Here is a 25,070-nt window from a genome sequence, read left to right as displayed (position 1 = left end):
ATAGCTTACGCAAGTGCATGATTGAATTGGAAATGTACCCTTTTCTCCTATTTTTCATATCGATATACGCATATAAATTAAAGCACGCACGATAAGCACAACCTCTCCTAGGTAAAGCTCCCACTAAAATGCTCTTTCATATGCATTGCAAAGTCTTTGGCAAAGTCGTTAGTACTTTTTGTGAGAGTATGCAAGAACGTAGTTCACTTGAGTGCAACGCAGCAGGCATCGCGGTTCCATCCATCAGTCAATCAGACGACGCGCTGCTCAGTGGATGCAATTGAAAGTCAAGCACCGAAGCTCTGTCGACTCGCAGCCCGCCCGAAGCCCGAAGCCCAGCGATTTACCGCGGTATGCAAGCACAGTCCTCATCTTCATCCTCATCCACATCCACATCCTCATCTACATCCTCATCTACAGCCTCATCCACATCCTCATCCTCATCCACATCCTTATCCACATCCTCATCCTCATCTCTCTTCTCATATGCTCGCCCGCTGAGCAAAAGTCGCGCGCGATTCAACAAATGTTTGGATGAGCTAAGGCAACTAATTATGGAGCTCTTCAAAATTGTAAGTAGTGCTCTCCAGTGTCAATAGATATTGAAAATAAAGACTTATGAACATGTGTGTACTCACTCGATCCGTGCTCTTCTGATATTTACACTGAACAATAGAAATCGACAAAAACAAACAAAATTCAAATAGCAAAGTCTGGAACCCGTTCTAAATATATGCTACATATATACTATATTATTTACCGTCGACTATATAAATATATTTATTTAAAGCTTTCACGTAGAAGTGTTGCCAATCGTGTATGGGGAATATGGTTTTCATTCTCATGATGCATAGTGTTGATGCTGCAATATGTAAAGATGGGATCAGCAAAACGACCCATATCTGTTAGTTTCTTAATAATGTGCGAGTAAAAGATTTCAGCTTAGTACATATCGGGTTGTCTGTCGCCATTAAGAGGATAATTATTCGATCAATTGTTGAATCTCAGGCAGGTAGCAATGATTTGGCGTTGAGTTATGTTAGCTTCAACAGACTTCTTATTTTCCACCAAATCGACCCTGGTTGTGGTTAAAGCAATTGGCTTAATTAATAGCTTTACACCAATTTCTTTTTAAATAGATATTGCGTCGTACGTGCAGTTTCATAAGTTTCAAGTAATTTCCTTGCTCTAAGGGCTCTAAATGGTTTCTAAAATGAAATCTTTCCTGGTGATTATTAAGCTAAAATGGTACCCATATTTCTACTCTTGTAAGTGCTAAGGTGCTTGAATACTACGGATCGGACAGCCCACAGTCTGGAGTATCTGTAGAGCTTTTTGCTCAGCAATATAGTAAAGCATTCAGTATTCGAGAACTAAATAGTCCATGCGCCTATATATAATCGTTCAAAAAAAGTGTCCTTTTCTTCCTTCTCTTGTTCTCATTCTGTTCGAATTATTTTGTAACAGTAAGTGTAATCAATACAAATGGAAGGAAACTAAATCGATTAGTCGACTTTTTTGAGAGAAACACCTAATTTAGAGAAACTCAGCAATGTAGTGCTTTATTGAGAATCGAGAAACTCATCCACAAACAAACAAGCTATTTTATATATGTATATACTACGTATACAGTAAGAAAACCAGAAGCTGCCAGTTTTAGAAAAAAATAATAGATGTCTCCGACTGTTTGCTTATTCAAATACGTTTATTAATAAAAATACGAGACCAATTTATTTTGGATAGCGGCTAAAATAATAGAAGGCAGCGGCTCTTGCACACGATTCCTCTTGTTGAATGTTTTGCTCAGCTCCGAGCCAAACCCGATCCGCAGTTCCTAGCCGCAATGATGAACATGTCTCAAGCGGGAAAGGACGGGTTTCAGCCTGCCGGCTTCTTCTTCAAGCGAAGAACTTAAATAAGCTGTAACTAGAGAATGTATTTTTCAATGGCAACTCTTGGTATTGCAAGGGCTGCGTGTCATACATGTTACTTGAAATTGATGAAATATTTCATTCAGAGGCACAATCTAGGCATATAAAGGATAAAGCACCCCAGACGCATTCGACTTAGCTGTCAATTTATTGAAATAATTATCTAAATTCCTTTTCGATTCGGATTATTGGTTCTTTGCTGTAAACAAGTAACCCGAGAGAAGGAAATGTTGACTTGTCACCACACAGTTTTATATTTAATTTCTAAACTACAATTAAAAACGTTAAAATGTATTGAAAAACAGCCAAAAAAAGGAAGTATTTATTTCAGCAAGCCATATTTGTGGAATGGGAAAAAGTGAGCTCCGCGTTAAGATCTTGAAGGCCATGGCTCAACTTATCCACGCCCGGTCGGGCCCACTTGTAGGGATTAACGGGATTAATAGGGTGGTTATAGGTGCTAGTAATTTTGAACCAAATGTGTGGCGGCCTTGGATCTAAAGCTAATGGCAATTGGCTTCGCCGACTCTTCTCGACCTATGCTGACAGACACACTATTTATACAAATATACATCTGTATTAACCAACACCGCCTGAATAATGGAGATAAAAACTATGCTATCTTTAGTTAGTTAATCCAAATTACAGATACATACGAAATTTGATTTAAATCGGTTAAGTAGTTTCGAAGTCCGTGACAAACCTTGTGATACGTGAAATATATATATACAAGTATAAATATATAAATATAAATATAATATATATATACAAGTATAAATATATATATAGATGTTAGCGGATGTTAGAATGCTCCCTCAGTACTTTCTGATTATCGTAAAAGGCGACTAATAGACGCTTGGGTACTCAATCCAAGTCTGTAGGGGCTAAGAGGGAAAGCTCCACAGAACTTTTCATTTCAATTCCATGGGCTGTGTAGCATTTCCAATACAACTCAGAGCCCAACAGATCAGAAGAGGATAGAAAAAAATATATTACCTCTACCCTTATCTAAAGGAGCGTTAGTTTTATACAAGTATGCTTCTAAAATTGCATAATACTTGTATATAAGTATATGTGTATATTTAATCCCAAGGGCTTCAAGTCCTTAATTGTAGAATATGCCACGCTAAATATATCAGGGGTTTCTGAACTCGCTCTTCCTGCGCGTGTGCTCCTAAGGATTAAGCTTACTGTTAGGCAAAGAGTTGAAATAAAATGTATTTTTTTATTATTGCACAAATCCGAAAAAACTTGATATATATTCAAATGTATGTTAAGTATTTTTTACTTGCCGATTTGCATTTTCCACTTTTCTTGCGGAGCACAAAAGTGTTTTTCTTATGAACGTTCAGTTAAACTGTCGTGTGCGGAGCAACGCATGGTTTGTTTTATTTTGTTTTCGTCATCAAACAATCAATCAATCAATTAAACAATTAATCAATCATAGTAGGCAAACTGCTAGTTAATGCATTTTAATGCTAAAAAATAATATTGCTTACATTGGTTTTACATTTTTTGTTCAAAAAACTCACATACGAGTATGTTATAAAGCAACATTCAAAAAAACTCATAAGTTTTGTTTTGCATAAAAGATTTTAATACAATATTTTAACCATAATTGTTAAGCTTTCGAAAAGTGTCCTCTGTTGTTGTTTGTTTTGCATTTTTTTTTTAAATTTAATTTAGTTCGGTGTGTTTTGCTTTGCTGGTTTTGCTTTCTCGTTTTGTTTTCCAATATCACTTACTGCTACCTTGTATTTACAATTGCTACTTTATTGATTTAGTTATTAACATTAAGTGTTAGAAGCGTGAAAAATTGATTGTTGCTGCAGTTTGTTTTTCGTTTTCTTGTAAATACCTTCGCCATACGAATACTCATAATTATAAGTAGTATGTATCTATTCGTATGAATACTTGTATGTGTGTGTATAAGTAAACGTTTATTATGATAAAAATCATGTTCGCTTGTTCATTAATAAAACGCCGCTTTGTGGCCACATAACAGTAATGGTAATAGTAATAGTACATAATAATAGTTCATAAATTGATATCATTTAATTTTTGCTTTATTTTGCAGAATAACGTTGGGTGAGGAGCTTAAAAGGCATGCAAACAATGCGTGCGAAATCGCATTTGAATTACCTATGCATATATAGTACGTGTACAGTATAGTATTCGGCACTTCGATTCCAATGAGATTTCGATCAAAACTCGAAGGAAATTCAAAGGAAGTTCGTTCGGAAATTTAGAACACTCCTTATTATATTCCGATTTATTATTCTCACTAACAAACCCTAATTCAATTTACCAGCTGAACAATCAGTTGTCAAATTTAATCGATAATCTACAATTACAAGTCAATTGTTGAACAAAAAAAGTCATATTCGAACATACTTATATGTACAATATTTTATTTAATTACGTTTTGCTTGTGTGCTGCAGAAACCAATTGCCGATTAAAAGCCCCGAACAGACTCGTAAATGTTAGTATTGCCTTTTTAATTATTGCTATAACATACTGCTTGAGTTTATTCAGTTGCAATCAAATCACAAAATCTCATGAAAATAGCAATAGCAAGTGCCAATTAATAATACTTGTTTCGGGGAACTGGACATGAGTTCCCATTTCTCGAGCAGAATCTTTCCAGCGGCTGGCATTGGACTGTTTGTAGGGTGCTGGCCAATCGGCCAGGTTTTGTCTCACTTGGACACTTGGTGCCAGTAAAGAGCCCAATGGTCTGTATCACTGGCACTTTTATTATCCAAAGGCTGGCTCAGGATATTTAATTTGAGAAATTTTGAAGCGTCTGCAACAGTTGTATGTTTGTGCATTTTACTCACTCCTTATGTTATACAAGTATTTGATATATGGTTTGGCTAATTGCTTTCCAATCGCAACAAGTTGCATTTACATTTGGTTTGAGTTGGATTTGTTCCATTTACAACGGATTCTTATTTATTCTTTTGTATAAGTAAATAGGCGCAAAATAAACGTATTTATCAAGTCGTTTAGTCGTTTATGTATTAAAAGAATATCAATTAGAAGCTGTTGATATAGTACGTATGTAGTATGTATGTATAAAAGCTCTCAAAAACGTTATGTAATCTTGAAACCACTAATTAAACTAAAGAGGAAGGCCACATCGAAGCAAGTAGTTTTTTGCTCAGTACTTAGGATAAAAGTGAATAGAATAAAAATAGAAAAAATATATATTTAAGTAGAGTTGAGTACAAGAATAAGATTAAATAGCAGCTATTTAAATAAACATACAATTCTTGCAATACTTGTTGTTGTTGTTGTTGTTGTTCTAAAGCATAGTGTTTGCCTTTTAAAAAGGTCATGTTTGCTGTCGGTTTAGAGTTCACATTCGGCTTGTATTTAAAATAGGTACGGATATTGTTTATTTATTGGCTTAATAAAGCTGAACCACATATAAAATAGTAATTATTTTAGCATGGTGATTAAGTTTAATGCATAAGTAGAATAAAGAAAACCGAAAAACAGATGAAACCAAATCAAAAAGTCAAAAGAAGAGGCTTCGAAGTATTCGCATATGTATATGTATGAATAGTAGAGAAATGTCAGTATTGTGTATTCAGATAACGACGCTATAAATTGGTGATAGTGTGTGTACATATACTTAGCTCCTTATACATGTATATATGTATGTATCTGTATATATGTTGTAGTCCGTCGGGCATCGCCTTTTGTATAGATTGCTTATAGAAAATGTTTTAGCTAAGAGGTTATGTTTAACAGTAGCAAGCTCTATCTGTGTAGATATTAGTAAATAATTAGTATAAGAGTTGCCAAAATAAATCGAATATAAAAACGTTGATATTGTTGTAAGGCATGCAGAAAATATGTAGTTAAGGTAGTACAAGTACAAAAATTGTATATTTAAATGTATATTATACATTCCAAAACTATTTGAAACGAGCTTTCACGCTAACAAAGCCTATTCCAGAAGCTTTGTGGGTAAAAAGTGGTGGGGTATACAAGTATGTGTGTGTGCCGAGTGCAAAGGAGTTCATTCGTTCAAGGAAAAGGTGAACCCTTTTCAAGTGAACTGCTTAGCTTAACGAATAGTCAAGCTCAATATATATACTACATACAAGTATATAAGTACTATATATGTATGTAAAAAAAAAAAATCTTAAAGCCAAGTTTCCAGATCGATTGCAATGCTCTCAACAAGAAAATTTTTTAAGGGAACAATATGCAGATCACTGAATTTCAAAGAAGATAGCAACAGCATAATTAGCTGCTTACTTCTAAAATCAATTAATGGCACTTACTGTACAATATAGAGTTGTTTGGTAGTAGAGACAGACTAGGAGTGTTTCCATGTTTCTCTCCAATTCTGCATCTGCACTGCCACTTTTTATAACAGCGCGTTCCCTGTATTGGCCATATACCTGGATTGCTGGAGTATTGTTTCGTCGATCTGGAAGCTCCGATTTAAGTGTATGTATTTTGAGGAGAAGCTAAGCAGCTCACTTTTGACTCGTGCACCTTTTTTTATTGCTTTTATTTTATTCATTTTATTAACGAATGATTCAGTTTGTTCTCACTATCTATCTGTTAGGAATTTATAAATTTTAATGTTGAGGGAAGCCCTACAGTTGCTTTCATTGAATTTAGCACAAGATAGAAGCCATTCTACAAAACACAATCGGATGAAAAGGTGGCTGAAGATCCGATACTTTCTATCCACTGGATATACAGCAAAATCCATTAAAATTTTTACATAAGAGCATATATTTACATACCATGCTTATTACCAGATTTCAGAGGCTGTGAAACCTTAACACCCATCCGAGTTTTACTGATATTGTGCTCAATGGAAATGTGCCACACTTTTTAAGAGAAAGGGAAAGAGTAATCAGTTATTGGTTTTCTACGGTTCGAAGAGTCTTTGTGATACCAGCAACAACCAACAGATTTTTGCTTAAGGTTGGGCTTGAGAGTAATAAGGGTATTGTAAGTATATAGGTATAATTGTATACTATATACAAGTATTTGGGCACACACACATGGAGTTCGTATATAAAAGTATGGGAGAGCAAAACGTGCAGCATGCAGGAAGCAATACTCTGTGATTGATTGGTTATCCTAGCTTTGAGCTATATATGTATAAAACTCAATACTCACATATAATATAATATAATTTTATGTGATATTTGTGTTTGTTTTGCTTGGCTTTTCATGCGCTTCGGCAATTGTTTAAAATCAGAGTATTTGTAAAATATATTGTATGTATGTATATTGTATTAGCAATATGAGCAATTAGCTAGTTAAATAGTTAGTTAGTTAGTTAGTTAGATTATCAACAAGTTCGATTATCAACAGTTATTCGTACGTTTTGCTCAGCAAGAAGGCAAAACAATCAATTGAGAAGCGTCTATATTTTGCAAGTGCTTTGGAGGCCATATGCACAAACGAAGTAATGGTTGGTTTCTCACATTTGTATGTATATGTATATGTATGTATGTGTGTGAGCAGTAACTAGCTGCTCAACTCTACTTTCTGTTTTTCACGGCGTTCGCCTATTAATTAGTTGCCTTAATTTTATTTGTAATTTATGCAAAAAATTCCAACTATAAATTTCATATAAGTTTCTGATCATTTTACATTTACCTTTTGCTTATCTTTTCTTTACTATATACGTTCCACTACGATTCTTAGTTTTGTGTGTTTCTTCCTTTTACTTTTTTAAATATTATTATTACTATTTTTGGTAAGCATTTCAATAAAAATGCCCTCTCAATGCACACCATAAATGCCTAATATACTTGTATAAATAAATAAATCATATAAATATACACATCGATATATGCATAAATATATCATTTATTTATTATAATAATTTGTTTTTTTTTATAGACATATAATCATATTGTATATATTGTTTGTTTATTTAGGCAATTAGCTTAGTGTTTAAATTACACACTGTATAATTTTAGAAAAGCGTTTCAATTGGTGTTTCTTTTTCAAATTTGCAATATGGCTTGCGGTTGCCCTTTTTGGCTTTTGTTTTGTTTTTGTTTTTAGTAATATTTATTTTTCGAATAACAATAAATTTGGCTTCCCAGAAATAACTATATATTGCGCGACTATAGTCGTATGTTTGCATGTACAAATACATAAACTATATAATTCGCTTTTAGTTGGAATTTCATTTTTGTTCGCCAATTTTTTTATTTTTTTTTCTTTTTGAATTTCTTGCTGGTTGCTTTTGGCGGTAGCATTTGCTTCTTTTTTGGTTTTGGCGACTAAGACGTTAATAATCTTTTAAAAAAGCAAACGGCCTCTAAGCCATATGGCATATAGTACAGGTGTATTTGTGTGTGTATGTGTTTATGTCTGCGTGTGTGTGTTTGTTTGTGTGTGTGTGTGTGTGTGTGTGCTATTCGATTATTTTAAAATAACTTCTGTGCGCGAATTCGTTGTATGTTTATTGCCGTCCTCTGCAGCTCCCATAATCCATTTGCAGCCCTACAACAAATTCAACGCAACTACAAATCTTGCGGTTAATCACCACCTAAACTTAACGCCTGCACTATACGTGGATCAGCTTTACTACCCTCACGAAACTCTTCCAAAGTCAGTCGATCATCGTGATTCTTATCCATTTGATCGAAAATTTTATCCACACGCTTCTGTGGCGTGTTCTCATCCTCCGTTTGTGGCTGTTGACCCTGTGGAAGAGATGACAAGTTTAGGATCTAAACCTTCAGTGAACTTGATTTATTTCAATATATTCTGCATACCACCATTTGATATATGGCATCCACAATATTGTACATCTCCTCCCGTGTGATATAGCCATCGTTATCCACATCGTAGAGACGAAAAGCCCCTGCAGGTAAATGAATGTATTTTATAATCGGAAAGTATTTAAGCACTCGAACTTACAATGCAATTTTTCATCCAAATTTCCACGTGATGTTATGGAGAGCGCGCGAATAAACTCCTCAAACTCAATAGCGCCATCCTGCCGGTAAGAAAAAGGCATAAATGCTTGCATGTTTTTGTGGAAACAAAATTTTATATATACTCACATTATTTTCATCAAAGACGCGAAATACCAGCGAAGCAAACTTGCTGGGATCTCCTTCCGGGAAAAATTGTTTGTATATTTTGATGAAGCCCTGCATTTGTTAGTAGAACAAGTACAAGTTGGAGATTGTAGAGGAATAAAGCAAAAGACAGAACTTACAGGTTTGTGTTATATACATATTAGTCATCAACGCATTTACTTAAAAAATTGCTGCTACTACTTACAGCCGAATATTTCGCTCGTTTTATTGGTTTATCAAACAAGTGGAAAACAGAATAGGACAAGAAATATATATAGTATACATAGAAAGGCTTTCCCAATGTGCAGCTCTTATGCGGACTCGTATTTGGCAAGCTCAATAAACAGAGCAGGCTCAATAAACAGAGCAGGCTCAAACCATAACTTAAAACTGCATTTAATTGCTTACATTAGTTCAGAGGCCCCATTAGTCGATCCCTACACACAAAAGCATACTCAAACTTGTATGAACAGCAAGGATATGCATAACAGCAGCTGATACTGATAGCCTTAAATAGCCGTTGCTTGGTCGAAAAGCAATGAAAAAAAGCATCGAAAAGCCAGCTTTAATAAATATATTCAGAAGCCTCGAATTTTGCAGCTATCGGATGAAAATATTATAATTTCGCTATGAAAATTATATATTTGGTGGGCGAGTCAGAGAAAGGGGGAGAGAAAGGGAAATGTTCCATGAAAAAGCGCTATATGAAATAAAAAATTGTAAAACGGACGCTAAGACTTTGCTTAGAACTCCAAACTCCGAATATATGTATATTATGTATTTAAAAGGCAGACGTAGTAGCAGGATTGATTCCGATATGAAGTTAAATGCAGAATTGAACTAGCACATGACTACTTGAAAGTGAGGATAGTAATGATCTTATTTTGCAGCTCTAATAGACGTGTCCATATCCACATCCATATGAACCCAAAGAACTCTTTAACTCTTAGATAGGGGCACTTAATTTATCCATAAGCAGCTCAAGTATATATCAAACCACTTATAGCCCTAGTGTTATAAACAGTTGCCCTAGGACCGATAACTGTTCGTAAAATACATATTGCCTATAAAAAAACCTTAGGCAAAATAAGTATTTATGTACGAGTGAGAGTTATGAAGTTCCTCAACATTTTTTAACTACTATATAACATATATTTGTACTAATAGAATGATTGATAAAAGAAGCATATTTTGCTTGAAAGGCAGTAGCAGAGAAAGGGTAGATAGAAGACTGGCATGACTTTAATGTTCCCATCGTTTTTATTTTTATTTTTAACAATATCTGTGTCGTATTATTAATGTTTAACACAATTTTTAAAACTCAAGAAATGTGTTTATTTCCTAAAAATAGAACAAAACTTTGCAGGTACGTATTTTAATTAGAACTATCATTTATTCCGAAACACTCTGCTAATCCAAAATATATATATACTTGTATATATGTACAAGTATATCTATGTACATGTCTAGTTCGGGATTAACAGATATCATTCCATTCCATTTATCAGGACAGGGCTACATATGTACATATATCGATACGCCTCGTTATATATACCTCCACCTGCCTGTTAGATTCCCCAAGACTTTATAATATTTGTGTATATATGTATGTAGTATCCCTTCACAGACACACTTGCCACAATTAAAAATAAATAGATGGGATAAAGAACGATTACTAAAACAACAAATGTAAATTTAGCCATGTTTGGCACATCATCGAAAATACCCCAACTTGATGAGGGAGTGACAGTTTGGCACAACAACAGCAACAACAATAAAACCAAAGGATGTGACAACTGCAGTCACGACAATGACGAGCAAAGAGCGAGAGAGAGAGAGAGAGAGAGAGAGAGAACAAAGAGCACGAATCATAAAATATAAAACCGAAATATAAAAATAAACATAAGCCGAAATGCATTAAGTAGTTGTAGCTGTAAATAGTTTTGGGTTTTGTTATCGCCGAGTTTGGTTAAACAACATTTTAAATGGGCGGAGGGGAGGAAGAAACAAACAAACAGACAAACAAACAGACAAACAAGTCGAGAATGACGCTCAAAGCTTGTTATGGTTTTAGTTTATAATAGGATTTTGTTGCGGTTGCAACTTTGTGTCAAGGGATGGATAGGCATCCCCACAAACATAAACACACACACACACATACATGTACAGTTTATGTGTATGTGTGCATTGTGTGTTTTGGGGCAGTAAATGCGTAACAAAGACAAGAAGAAGAGAATAAGAGATTTGCAAAAATATGTTGTATGTATTTGATTTTCAAATTTGTACTTACTTGTTCAGTCAGCAAGCCATTCGGACAGTCTTTAAGAAAACCTTTGTGCCTTTGTATGAGCAGTGTAGATGTGTGTGTACGTGTTTGTGTGTGTATTGTTGTTGTTTTTATTTGGGCCATCAGTCACAGTTTATCGAAATTACAGAGGTTGGATAGCACAGGTCAGTTCAGTTGAGTTCAGTTCAGTTCAGTGAAGAGTACAGAGAGAGAAAGGGAGAGAGAGATGAAAAGATAGTGAGTGAGAAAGGGACGGGCGCATTGCAAGATTACCAAAAATACATACATACATACATATGTACATATAAGTATGTAGGTACGAGAGTCAGTTGTATATAGTAAGTAGATATGAAGCGACATGGGGATGCAAAAAATATATACACTTATAAATACAATATACTTGTACACGGTCGAGCAAAATAAGAAACAGCACAACCGCAAAAAACAACAATCAACAAAAAGAGAAGCATGAACAACACGAATACGCGTAAGTTAAACAAAAAAAATGTAGTATGTACATATTTTATTTTGCAGAGGGAAGTGTGAACACATACATATATACTTGTATATGTATGGGCACATACTCGTATACATACAAGTATGTTGTGTGTGTTTTGTGTCTTAATTTGAATGAATGGCAAAGTTACTGTGCATTGTTGATGCTAATTAAAATTGCGTAATTGCCACACAGAGTGTAATTAAATGTACGAATACATGTTATTTTATGTCAGCATTGATGTGCAAGCATGATGGTGAGGATACAAGTATATTTTATTCGTGTACGTGTGTATGTAGGCATATAAGTACTACATAAAAATATGTACACATGTATATAAGTTGCACAAGAATAATTGAGGTGCGCGTGTGCATTCTCTTTCTTACAAATACACCAAAAATAAAATGTTGAAAACATGAACATAAAAGAGTTCTAAAAACATAAACAAAGAGCACGCAGTCTAGTATTAGAGTAAACAGCTTACCATTGCCGTATTTCCTTTTCAGTGACTGTGAAATAAATCAGAAGAGAATACAATAATTAGTTCAACCAAGTCTGAAACTATTTAACGTTACATTTTTTCATTTTTTTTTAATTGTTCACCATATTACTGTTATTCAGACAGGCATTAAATTCTTGCTATCAACAGAAGTGTCTAGGGCTTTTAACTTGCTTGGCTAAGCAATTCATTATTATCCTTTAATTGGAAGAAACTCCATGGCCATGGCCGCCTTTTTATATTCAAAAAAGAAGCTTTTGACGCTTTTGCTGTAAGATACTCAAATATAATACTTCAGATATGCTCGCAGTATATATACAATTTCGTATACCATAATCGCCCTTCTATGTGAGGAGCAGCTCCGATCTTAGCATAACTATTAATACAAAATAAATACCAATAAAAAAGGCATAATATACACAACTGTTATCATACTTGTAGTTTCACATTTTCTTCTAATTATTTTATAACGACATTTACTATATGTTTTTGAAATCTGAGAACTTAGGGCCTTAATTTTACGAATAATTTTGATTTTCGAACCTTTCTCAAACAAATCATGATATAAAAGTAAAGAAACGAAATGAACAAATTACCTGTAGAAGTCAATTTGAATATCTCTTATCTATCGATATCTATCTAAATATATGGATTGGTCTCGTCGTGCTGAATAAGAATTATAGTAATATAATGGTTTATTGGCCTACAAACAAGCCTCTGCCATATATAAATAATTGTTTAAGGGCCAGTCCTACACATAAGTGTAGCTAAGCTCTGTTATACAAGTAGTCATAAGGTAAGTAAGGCTAGTATCTATTACACATGAGTTGGGCAACTATTAACGGCCTCTTTGGCGAAGGCTATTAACTGTCCCACCCTGTTGCCGTTGTTAATGGGAAATAGCTATCAGGTGTAGCAGTATGGACCAATTCAGGTGAGCAGAGCTAAGGCACTCAAGTGACTTAGAGAAGATGAAAGTGACTTATAGCAGCTTAACTCAACTCAACTCAGCTCAGCTCAGCTCAGCTGGACGGTGTGCGATGCGCTCGACTGCGGCTCGAGTGGGACGCAACGCCAGCGCCACAGATTGATGACGAGCACTTGTCAAGCTTAGTGCGTTAAGCACGGCGAAATAAAAAAAATACAAAATATATAACTAGAAGACAATGTGCCTGTCCAGACACACGCTCACACACACTCTCATGTAACGGTGCGTATGAGTAATATGCCATCACCATTTATGGCAATGACAGACGATGTGTGCGCGTGTATGTGTGCATGGATGCATAAAGTGCACATTTAATAAATCATTTAATTAATTATCAGGTAGCACAGGAAGACGATGAACCGCCGGCACACTTACCTACGCCACACAAAGCAGACCTTATACATTCATCAAAGCCACCGCACTCACGCACGCACGCACGCACGCACGCACGCACGCACGCACGCACTTACGTACAAAGGCACACACGAACTCGGCCATTTGAGGAAACGAGCTGCGAGAACGGCGTGCACGTCTGCGCTGGAGAAGATGTACAATGGAGAACTAAAAGCGCGCACCAGTGCCACTTTCAGAACGAAAGCCACAAAGTGAAGTGGCACAGATGTGAGCAGAAAGAAAATGGCGGTCACGCAGTGCGATCCGCCTGCCCACCCCTTGGACTGAGAGCGGGACAACTGCAGCTGGAGTTGCAGCAAACCCTTTACACACATTTGACTCACAGACTTGCATGCCGGCAATAACTAGTAGATAGGACTAGAATGTGAAGCTGACACTCGTTCCTAAAATTAACATACACTTTTGACTATTTCTCTATCTTGTCTTTATTGCCATAAAATGCCAAATCGAACGTGTACTATTTCCCGATATAGTATAAATTACAACAAATTCGATTGTGTCGCTAAGTCGCTTAAACTATTAAGTTCTATTAACATCATAAATTAAGATTTAGATTCCTATAACACAATTAAGCATTAACAATATTCATAATGACTTATATCCATAAATGTCTTAGTGATGGTCTTTCTATCTATTTAGGTTTAAGTTATTTGTTCACCTTGCATCCGAGAGATGAAAGGGTAAGCTAAAAAGTCTGGATGTATCAGCCCATTTGAGCATCGATATCTTTTAAAAGTTAAGAGCTAGGGACACAAAGCTTGCTTACAGTTGTTATACACACATACGCAAATCACGCTAATCACAAACTATGTCAATATTATGTTCAGATTCTACAAGTATAAGACCTTCAGTGAAAAAGCAACAAAAATAAGCATAGTATTTATGAATTTTAGGTAATGCCTAGTTATAATATAATTTAAAAATATTATTAATTTAAATCGAAATTTGTTAAATTCCCCAGTTCTGGAGTTGATTTTACATTATATTTACATAATTTATGAAATGCCATCTAAGTCATGAAGCTGAAAACCTTAGTCTCGCAGCTTTCTTAGCCATTTCACAAAATGACCAGCGGAGAGGCGCCCGCGTTTAAAATGTCCGCTATTGGAGACATCCAAATTGATGAGTGTAAATGTATGTTTGTATATACTTATATGTAGGGACGTATTAGTCATTATAAGCTGTGGAGCCAGTCCATGTTCTACCCAACACTCAATGCGGGGGCACTTTTAAAAGTCTACGCACGCCAACGCATCGCTAAATAAGCTCATGGGAAGGGAGCTACGTGGAATCGAGGGATCGAGGGTTCGAGGGTGTTTGCTTGCTGCTGGCAAGTCAGGCGTCGTAGTCGTCGACTTTCACTGCGGCTACATGAATAATACATGTTTATGCCCTGCCCTCTAACTGCGCTCTGGCATGTCTTTATATTACCAGATAGGCTCGTATATATGTATGTATGTGGGTATATGGATGCATATACATGAGGGGTGTGTATTGAGCGCCGGGAGCAGTAAAGCAAATTAGTTCATAGCTGACGCATTGAGTGCGCTACTCAAAGGCGACTTCTCCGTCCCCATAGTCTCCGTCCCGTTCCCCTTCTCCATGATGTCTCTGCGGCTCCAACCGGCAGAAAGTTGGCTTTTCGTGCCATCATGCTCGGCGCTGAGCAAAATTATTTCGATTTAAATGTTTATTTGCACAAGGCGACATTTTTCTTGTAGCTGTGTGTTGTCCCCTTTGTTGTTGTCTGCGTTGATGCCGCTTGATTTTTGTGTGTTTTTGCCCGACACCATAAGTTGTTTGTGGCCCGCAGGCGTTTATTTAATGTTTTTGAAAAAAATTGTGCTGCCTGCTTTTAGGGTCAGCCGACCCTTAAACGCTCGACAAGAACAAAAAAGGCAAACGCTCTCCGTTTATTTAATATAATTTTAAACTGATTTCATTTAACTTTTCACACACGCACACGTACATGCGAGTATTCTAGGGTGTGGCCACATGCTAATTAATGAACGGCACATGCCTCCACCGCTCTGCAAAAGAGTAAAATAAAACTCAAAAAAGGGAAAACTTTGCATGAAGCGGTGTATGTGTGTGTGTGTGTGTGTTTGTTTGTGAGCTGTGTGTGTGATTGATGTAGAGGACATGCATGTTCTCATGTGTGTATGCGCCCGACCAACTTTCTGAAGCTTTTCGGAGTTCGCAAAACTAAACTTTAGGCGACAACTGCGCGTTGATCAACCGCACAACTAATATCTAAACGAGTAAGCCTTTAAGCTTCAGAGCCAGCTGCATAAGTTGGCTGCCAACGATAGCCACAAAGCTCCTAAAAAACACCCGTAACGAAATACAACTTAAAAAATACAATGGATTCTTAAATGGATGCCGCAAATCTGTTTTGAATTAAATTTTTCAGTCGCAGAAAATGGCGATTTAAAAGTGCGATGCATAAAAACCAACATAAAAATGAATGAAGGGGAAAACTAGACGAACAAGATTTGCTTTTAGCCACTAACCGGCTAATGAAGCTCAAACGAAATGGCCACAGGCCACAACAACAAGCCAGTTCCCGCATCATGTGACATACACTAAGCACTGACTCAGATTTCTATTTGAAACTAGTTTGGAGCTACATATAGCACTAGATGTCAACGGACAGACGGATATGTGTATTAAGGAGTCGTATTCTGATTTAATTCTAATTTAATATCTATATATAATTTAAGATATAATTTGAAGAACTATAGCATTGAAGGCAACCTCTTCTCAGAAGTCCAATGGGTTCAACTCCTCAATTCACAAAAACAAAAATTATAAGAAAAGACGAATGTTTAATTGACGAATGAAATAACAACATGGATGGAATTCTTATATACCCTTTATCCACCCCCACTTTAAGCACAGTTTTAATAGTAAGTAAAAAGCACTTCAAAATCTTCAATGGAAAATTGTAAAATTAATCGATTTAAAATCAAAATTAATTAACGGTTTTGCCAGAAAATATCATTACAGCTTATCCCTGATTACGGCTGGTACGTTTGCGACTCGCCGCTGAACTACGACCTAAATTTGGAGAGGGCTCAAAAAAAAAAAACTGCCGCACTGGCCAGCCCGCTATGTTATAATGTTATCCCCCTAAGTGCCCCACCATTGGAGAAGCTGAAGCCAATTATTGTGTATAATGTATTCTGATACTTAAGTGTTACACAACTGCCCCGTTTTACTTCATAAAGTCTAGGGCCTACTTGAAATGTCACAGTTGTGTTATGGCCGGAAATGCAGGCCGATTCCCATATACTCCGTATGCATGGAAGTGTGTGCAGCAAAGAGTTGAGCCATTATATAATCTCCTCTAATCAATCCCTTAGTACTTTATGCAGGGCATCTCGATACATTTTACTAATAATCCTTAAATATTTCGGCGGCTAATATACCGCTTTAAGATTAGTACCGCATTGTTGGATTTCTTTAATATTAAATTCTGTTTTATAATGTTTTTTGTCGTTGTACAAAATGGCAGCATGATTTGCTGTTGATTTTCAAATAAATAAATAAATATAAATATACAGTACTTATGTTCTTTAAACATGTGATCTGCCACATTTACACTGCAAAAAGTATATGCACTGTAAGTGAGGTGGGGGGATGCTATTAGTGTCAATAGTTATTTTATAAAATACATACTTTTTTAAACTACAACAATCTAAGCTTCAGAGATACATATATTAAATTTTGGAAATACTTAATAAAAGCTTTTATTACGTTTTTTCTATCATGCCAAACCTTTTTGGAATCTTATGAACTGATCGGTTAAGTTATCTCAGCAACAAAAAAAAAGAGATGGAGTATAATAATTTAAGTTTAATGGTATTTTGCTTTGCATTAAAACCTCTTTTTAACCTTAGACATTTTTAAGTGTGATTGGGCGGATAGAGAGCTGTTCGAAGCACAAATGTATGTTAGTAGAGTGTTGATGTTGTTGTTTCTAATGCTATGAACATTGTCATCATTAGCAAAGTCCCTTCTTCGCTTGGAGGCTGATGTTGTTCTTGTTGCTGCTATCATGCTGAGTTGTCGTTACCAGTTGTTGTTGACTGAAGGCAAAATCTACATTCTATTTTACGTCAATTGGCAATTTTATAATTTTTGTTGTTTCGCTGTTAGTGGCACTTATTGTACAACTTTTCCCTGCCTCTGCACTTTCTGCAGTTTTATCGTCGAGCTCTCCAGCCACTTAGTCGCTGCAGAGCTCCTCCCATTCAGATATACTTACGTATACTCTGTACCCGTTTATTTCATGCGCCAGCTTATTCGAGACTCAGTCAATTGCATTTTTTTTATATCAATTTGCTCATATAAATATGGCAGTCAGTTGCCTTGGGAGCTCAGTGTAGGGAGTTTGATCACTGCATGACTGGTTTACTGGCTGACTGGCTGACTGGCTGACAGAATGAACGAATGAATGAATGAATGACTCGCTGTTCGACTGACTGACTTTTGTGTCACTCTGCTCCTCTCTGCTCTGCACAATGGCGCCATTAGCAAATTATTTACAACATTGCAGCGTGAGCTTGGCCACAACAATGACGTTGGGCCAAAGCAATGGTGTCGGCTCACAGGATAGGGCTGCGCAGAGCGTCGCCAAAGGAGGCAGGAGTAACAGCGATTGGGGCAGCATTGGCAGCCAGTCATTTGTTCCACACTAGCTTGTTGCTTGCGCACGTTTGATTTCCACTGCTAAATGCCAAGCAGATGTCAGGCGAGTTAAGCTGAGTGCTCTGCCACGGTCCCACAAGCAGGCAGGACACGAGCACACACATCCACATATACATACATATATGCACACACAGACAGACAGACGGACAGACAGACAGGCAGTCGGGGAGTAATACAACGTGACAATGAAGCAGCATACAACAAGAGCAATAATAATTTCAACATTGAATTGAATTTTGAGTGCCATCCACAAATAGCACACACACACACACACACACCCACACACACGCACACCCACACACACACACCCACACATAGACACCCATTCTTGCCCGGTACACACTCAACTGACATTTCAATGCGTTCGAAATGAACTAGACCGGGCCACAGTGGGGACCATGGCAACTATGACATTCGTTTCAATTGCAGTCCAACCTGCTATATGCATTCAGCGAAAAATGCAATATCCTTTGATGGCAGGCTGAAAGTTTCAAAACGACTTGATTGAGAAATGAATTGAATGTTTTGCCTATGGTTGTATTTTAAATTGCTTCACTGTTTTTAGGTAAAACTTAGAAAGAAATACTTAAGTCATTTTAAAAGCTTCCAAATTTAAATAAACGCACTTACGCTGAAAAATATTTTCTAGGATGCATAATCTGCATCCATTTTAAGGCTTTTTTCTACTTATGTTTGTATGCATTACTAACAAAGCGTAGTGTCAGATCTCGCATATATATGTACTTTATATATATTCTTGATAGGCATAGCAAGACGTATATGGCCATCTTGTGAGGTGAGTAACCAAACTTGGCATCCATGCTCTCCTAAGTCGGGGAAAGGACAAGTTTGTGTTTTTTGCCCCTTTTACCCTCCCGGTACATAGTATAATGAACCTATTGTTTACAGTTTAATGCTCCCATTTCAAGCAAAGCCATGCATTATTATGTATCAGGTCTTAATATGCTTGAATGGGTTCTTTGTCTCCATGATTCTCTGGCTAAAATTAATAAATTGTATTCTCCACTCGCTTTTCTCCTAGTCGACGCCCCCTGGTGCGGGCACGTCTGCCAATTGTTCTTCGCTCTTTATTTGCATAGAACGACGAATATTCACGTATGCGTGTATATTTATATACAAGTATTGGTAAGTTTGTATCTGTATTTGTAGCACACAAATGATATTGCAATATGACGCTATATGTATATACTTGTATATGTATGCCAGAAACGATTGACTCTGCTGAATGGGAAGCATGCAGTAGTCGTGTTTGTAGCTGCTCGCTCATCTGTGGCCACCGTCTGAATTTTAGTTTTATAAGCGATTTGCTGTGACTGTTTGTCGAAGCGTACGGCAAACAGTAGTTGGCATATGGGACTGAAAGAAGAAGTGCGCAGACATAGACACAGACAGATACGTGTGCATCTACAGATACAGCTGCAAGTGCAATAAAAAATACACACGCACACGTTTGTACGCAAAGGTTTAGCGGCAGATAGTAATAATAACAAGGTCGTGTGCTGTTTGCACTTTGCACTCTAATTCCTGCTTATTGAGTTGCAACACATTCCAGAGCCCTAACTTAAATGCAACAAATCCAGTAAAATGAAAAATAAACATAAAAAACCATTGCCTACTTTGGAGCGCACACTCAAAGTGTCGCAGAACTGAGTCACTGTAAGGGGCATTGTTATTGTTGCTTATATAGCTAGCAATATAAAATAAAACTCGCTTAGGCCCACTGGGTCGAGCCAAACTGCCATATTTCAAAAATACCGTGCCTCGCCGTCATAGTGCGACAAAAAGTCTCCAGCTTTTTCACTTCGAAAGCCACGCCGAGCAATGCATTGGTTTCTTGCCCCCTCCTTCTCCCCACTGCTGACAGAGTGCGTGTATGGCTGGGATGGGCTGGCCAACCAACTATTCGCCCAGCACTTCCAGTATGCACAGCCTTAAGCTTCATTCGAACTTTGGCCTATCGAGTCTGTAGTGCAGTGTAACTACATATTAGAAATATGTCGGTAGAATAAAAGAAATGCTTCCAAATACATATTTACCAATGTGCATATGTACATACAAATGTGCATACATGAATGAATTTTTGCGTCGCAGCACGAAATGCCGCCAAATGCCTCTAAGCGGCTAACAAATAACACGAAATGGGCTTATTGCCGCCACATGCCACAAGGGGCAACCAGGCAGCATACTCGTATGCCAATTGGGATTTTTGTCTGCTTCGTGGACACTGAGCCTTAAATGTGTGCAAGACTGTTGTCGGTTGTCCGTAGATTGGAATTGAATCCAAATTAAAGTTATGGCAACAACATTTTTGGTGTTTCGCCAGATTTATATTTGCGACAGTTTTCTTAGCTATACATTTAAAATGATTATTCTATAATTGCTCCATACATAAGATTTAATATTTAGGCACTACTCATATAACCAACTATTACTATACTGTTTTATATTATCAATTTATATTTTTAGTTGTAAAATAAATCCACTGGCTGGGCTAATAATATTGTATTGCAGCATATAATATCAATATAACATAAGCTATAAGAAAAAAAGACACAAAAAGATGCAACTGATATGATTTGCCAGCATTAGAAAATAAAATCTGTGTTACTCTCAGAAAAGCAAAACTCAGTGTGGGCTTAGGGATTACTTTCAAATATCATTTAATTTTTAAAATAATTCCATTAATTTATCAGCTTTTCCAAGTTTTCATTAAATCAGTAAAACCCATTCGGATATCATTTATTTTGTTTTAATTTTATATTAAATTATTTTTTCATTTGTCTACCATACATGCCGCTTATATAAAAGAATTAATCAGACAAAAGCGATGGAGCTTTGAAATATACAAAAGTAAATAACAACAGCTTTATTTACATTTCCTATCGAACGAATTAAGTCTTCACTAGTTTGAAAACATTTGATAGGAATCTAGTTTTCGCTGCTCACAAACAATCTGTGTATTCTGCATATCAAATTTTCAATATAAAGCTCAAATTAAGAGGTGCTTAAACCATGTGCTGGTGTCTTTGCCGCAAGATGGACTACTATCTATTGAGATAATGTATTACAGACTAAGTACAGCAACGGTAAACAAGTGAGAATGCTACAGTCGAGCAAGCCCGACAGTGAAATACCCTTCCTACACTGAGGTATATGCGCCTCTAGCTGAAGCAAAAGGAAGAAGAAGGGCGAACTTGATGCTGCAGTTTGGGGGCGTAGTACCGGAGTGAAATTGCTTCTCTAATACATTTTCTTAGAATTAACCAATTTGAAACAAAAGTAAGTTATTACGTATGAGTTAAGTTATTACGTGTGCAAAGTTTGAAATGTGGACGGCATGGAGGAAATTCTGTAGCGGGGGTAGGAGGGGGGGGGGGGGGGGGGAATTCAAAAAAGTAAAATAAACTCGTGTAGCTTAGGGACTAGGAGCATCTATATGCCAAGTTTGGTTAATGTGCGCTCAACCGTTCCCTAAATCCAGGCGTTCATCCAAGCGAATGGACGGACAGACGGACGGACATGTCTAGATCGATTTCAGAATATATATACTTTATGGGGTCGGAGGTGCTTCCTTCTGCCTCTTGCATACATTGCACAAACGTAATGTACCCTTTTTACCCTACGGGTAAAGGGTATAAAAAAGGCATTGCGATATTTCAACGCTAAAACCACACAGTACCGACCCAGTGTGCCAGGCATGTTGACAATTTCGTATTTCGAAACCGAGCCAACTAGCTGAGTGCAAGCGCTGTCCGAGTGTCTACACTTACGAGTATACTCGAATACATACACTCGTATATTTATTTAGCCATTTTGTGTTTTCTACTGGGTGTTGTCTGCGTGGCACGACTAAGGCACGTATCGCCTGCCAAAAGTGCTTTTATGTGTTTAAATGCCCTCCCAATAAGTCATGCTAAGTTCAAGGCTCACTAATTTCATGCTGCTTTGATTCCTATATGCTTAACGCTGTATTCTATGCGTAGTTGTTGTTTGTACTCACAGTATGTGGCTGTTGTCAGGCGATCGATGGTATCCTGCTTCAATTTGGAGTTCTTCTTGCCCATTGTGATGCGCTAAGTGTGTGCTGCTGTTTGCGTGTGTGCGAGTATTGCGCCTTTTTGCTTGTTACTTTCTCTAATTTGGCTTTGGCGCGTGTGCCACGCACTTAGAGCAGAACGTCCTCCTCACACTCTTTGGGGCTGCGGCTGGGTCTGGGTCTGGGCCTGGTACTGGGCGATGGAATTCGTGCTAAACTTAGCACGCAAACAGGTAATTGGCAGCACGTGACTTATCCTGATTTCGTTTGTTACGATCTGAAATAACAAGTGGCAAGAAAATAAAGATAAGCGTTTCGATAGAGGCCTGCCTGACAATGAGTGACAACACACCACCACCAGATTCTGGCATTGCAAATAAATCAAAGCTGGCAACAGCTATAATAGAAATACCGGCAACAAAATATAATAAAGTATACAGTCATACATTTTTAAAACAACAATGCATTGATTAAAATTCCTTGGAGATGTTTATTTTTGTCAGAGTGTACACTCAAGCCAGTCTGGACATATGACATCAAGCCAAGACAGAATATATATATAAGAATATATATATAATGCAAAGGATTCCACAGCAAAGTGCTAAGGACAAGGGGGGGGGGGGGGGGGTGGGGGGAATTCAAAAAAGTAAAATAAACTCGTGTAGCTTAGGGACTAGGAGCATCTATATGCCAAGTTTGGTTAATGTGCGCTCAACCGTTCCCTAAATCCAGGCGTTCATCCAAGCGAATGGACGGACAGACGGACGGACATGTCTAGATCGATTTCAGAATATATATACTTTATGGGGTCGGAGGTGCTTCCTTCTGCCTCTTGCATACATTGCACAAACGTAATGTACCCTTTTTACCCTACGGGTAAAGGGTATAAAAAAGGCATTGCGATATTTCAACGCTAAAACCACACAGTACCGACCCAGTGTGCCAGGCATGTTGACAATTTCGTATTTCGAAACCGAGCCAACTAGCTGAGTGCAAGCGCTGTCCGAGTGTCTACACTTACGAGTATACTCGAATACATACACTCGTATATTTATTTAGCCATTTTGTGTTTTCTACTGGGTGTTGTCTGCGTGGCACGACTAAGGCACGTATCGCCTGGGTCTGGGCCTGGTACTGGGCGATGGAATTCGTGCTAAACTTAGCACGCAAACAGGTAATTGGCAGCACGTGACTTATCCTGATTTCGTTTGTTACGATCTGAAATAACAAGTGGCAAGAAAATAAAGATAAGCGTTTCGATAGAGGCCTGCCTGACAATGAGTGACAACACACCACCACCAGATTCTGGCATTGCAAATAAATCAAAGCTGGCAACAGCTATAATAGAAATACCGGCAACAAAATATAATAAAGTATACAGTCATACATTTTTAAAACAACAATGCATTGATTAAAATTCCTTGGAGATGTTTATTTTTGTCAGAGTGTACACTCAAGCCAGTCTGGACATATGACATCAAGCCAAGACAGAATATATATATAAGAATATATATATAATGCAAAGGATTCCACAGCAAAGTGCTAAGGACAATCTCCAAAGCTCATCCGTTCATCACTAATAGTTGTAAAGGCATTTACCTGGAACTTGCAGTTCCATACAAAATTCATAAAATAAATCTACTTGACCACCAACAGAAGACTAAAGAGGCTCCACCCATTAGACATGCCCTTCAGAACATTTAACTAGGTATCCACTGCATTACAAAAATAACATATTTCACAATAATTTCCATATCCTAAGTGCAATTTTAAAACAAACATTGAAACTGTCCAGGCGTGACTATAAAATATAATGATTTTCCCCTTAGGGACTGATTTGAAATAGAGTAGTTTAAAAATAATAATAATAAATATCATAGTTGTGATATTTTGTATTTAAATAAACAACGTAAAATTAAATAAAGGCTTATTCAATTATGCAAATAAAGTTACAGAGTATTAGCTTTTCAAATTATTTTTTATTGCAATTATGTTGAAGGTTTTTTATAAATTTAGTTTAGATGTTTTTTACGTTTATTTTTTTACTCGTTGTGTCGACCAGTTGTTGGTTTAGTAATTTTTGATTGTCTAATTTTGTGTTTATTTTGAAGTTTCATCGAATTATCACGCACCGTTAAATGGAAAGCATCTGCGAAACAATACTTATCGGTCGAAAGCACAATTTTCGAGAGTTATGCAACATGTGAGATTCAATCTACACATATCATATGCAGTACTGTAACTACTTGTGTCCTGATTATGGCTCATCAGACTTGAAAGCATTTGAAATATAGAATAGGCAAATGCCCCAGACTTGCAGATATGCTGCTGAGTGACCATTTCCCATTCATTGGTCAAGGTGGGCCTGTGAATAATTGCTGGTATGGTAAAGGGGTATGGAGCGTCAGGGCCTTGTATACACCTGAAAAGTACAATAAGGACGTCCGCAACGATGCTGCCGATGTTGTTGGCAGGCGCCTGCCTGCGGCTGGCTGCATGATGAATAGCAAAAGCTACTTTGATATTTAAGCATGTCAACGCGTTGTTGCAACAGCCACCCACGAAAGTACGAGCACAAGTTACAGTAGAAACTTGCAAAGGG

At 37.0% G+C, this 25,070-nt stretch overlaps 1 protein-coding gene across 2 annotated transcripts; it reads right to left on the bottom strand.

Moving 5' to 3' along the window:
* Positions 1-7,838: 7,838 nt before the first annotated feature.
* Positions 7,839-22,742, bottom strand: LOC115627550 (frequenin-1). Of its 2 annotated transcripts, XM_030523265.1 has the most exons (7): positions 22,433-22,742; positions 12,282-12,306; positions 11,305-11,353; positions 8,997-9,086; positions 8,851-8,929; positions 8,706-8,794; positions 7,839-8,633 (listed from the first exon to the last, which is right to left on the bottom strand). In XM_030523265.1, the coding sequence occupies exons 1-7, from the start codon at positions 22,494-22,496 to the stop codon at positions 8,466-8,468; spliced, it is 564 nt and encodes a 187-aa protein (XP_030379125.1). In that variant the 5' UTR covers positions 22,497-22,742; the 3' UTR covers positions 7,839-8,465. The 2 variants fall into 2 exon arrangements, with proteins under 2 accessions (XP_030379125.1, XP_030379126.1); XM_030523266.1 differs by lacking the exons at positions 11,305-11,353; positions 22,433-22,742 and having other exon boundaries at positions 12,282-12,303.
* Between the last annotated feature and the right edge of the window lie 2,328 nt (positions 22,743-25,070).

This window comes from Scaptodrosophila lebanonensis, unplaced genomic scaffold (genome assembly GCF_003285725.1).
Source record: "Scaptodrosophila lebanonensis strain 11010-0011.00,11010-0021.00 unplaced genomic scaffold, SlebRS2 tig00000096-arrow-pilon, whole genome shotgun sequence".
In the NCBI taxonomy this organism is placed as follows: Eukaryota; Metazoa; Arthropoda; class Insecta; order Diptera; family Drosophilidae; genus Scaptodrosophila; species Scaptodrosophila lebanonensis.
This window is presented reverse-complemented; position numbering and strand designations above follow the sequence as displayed.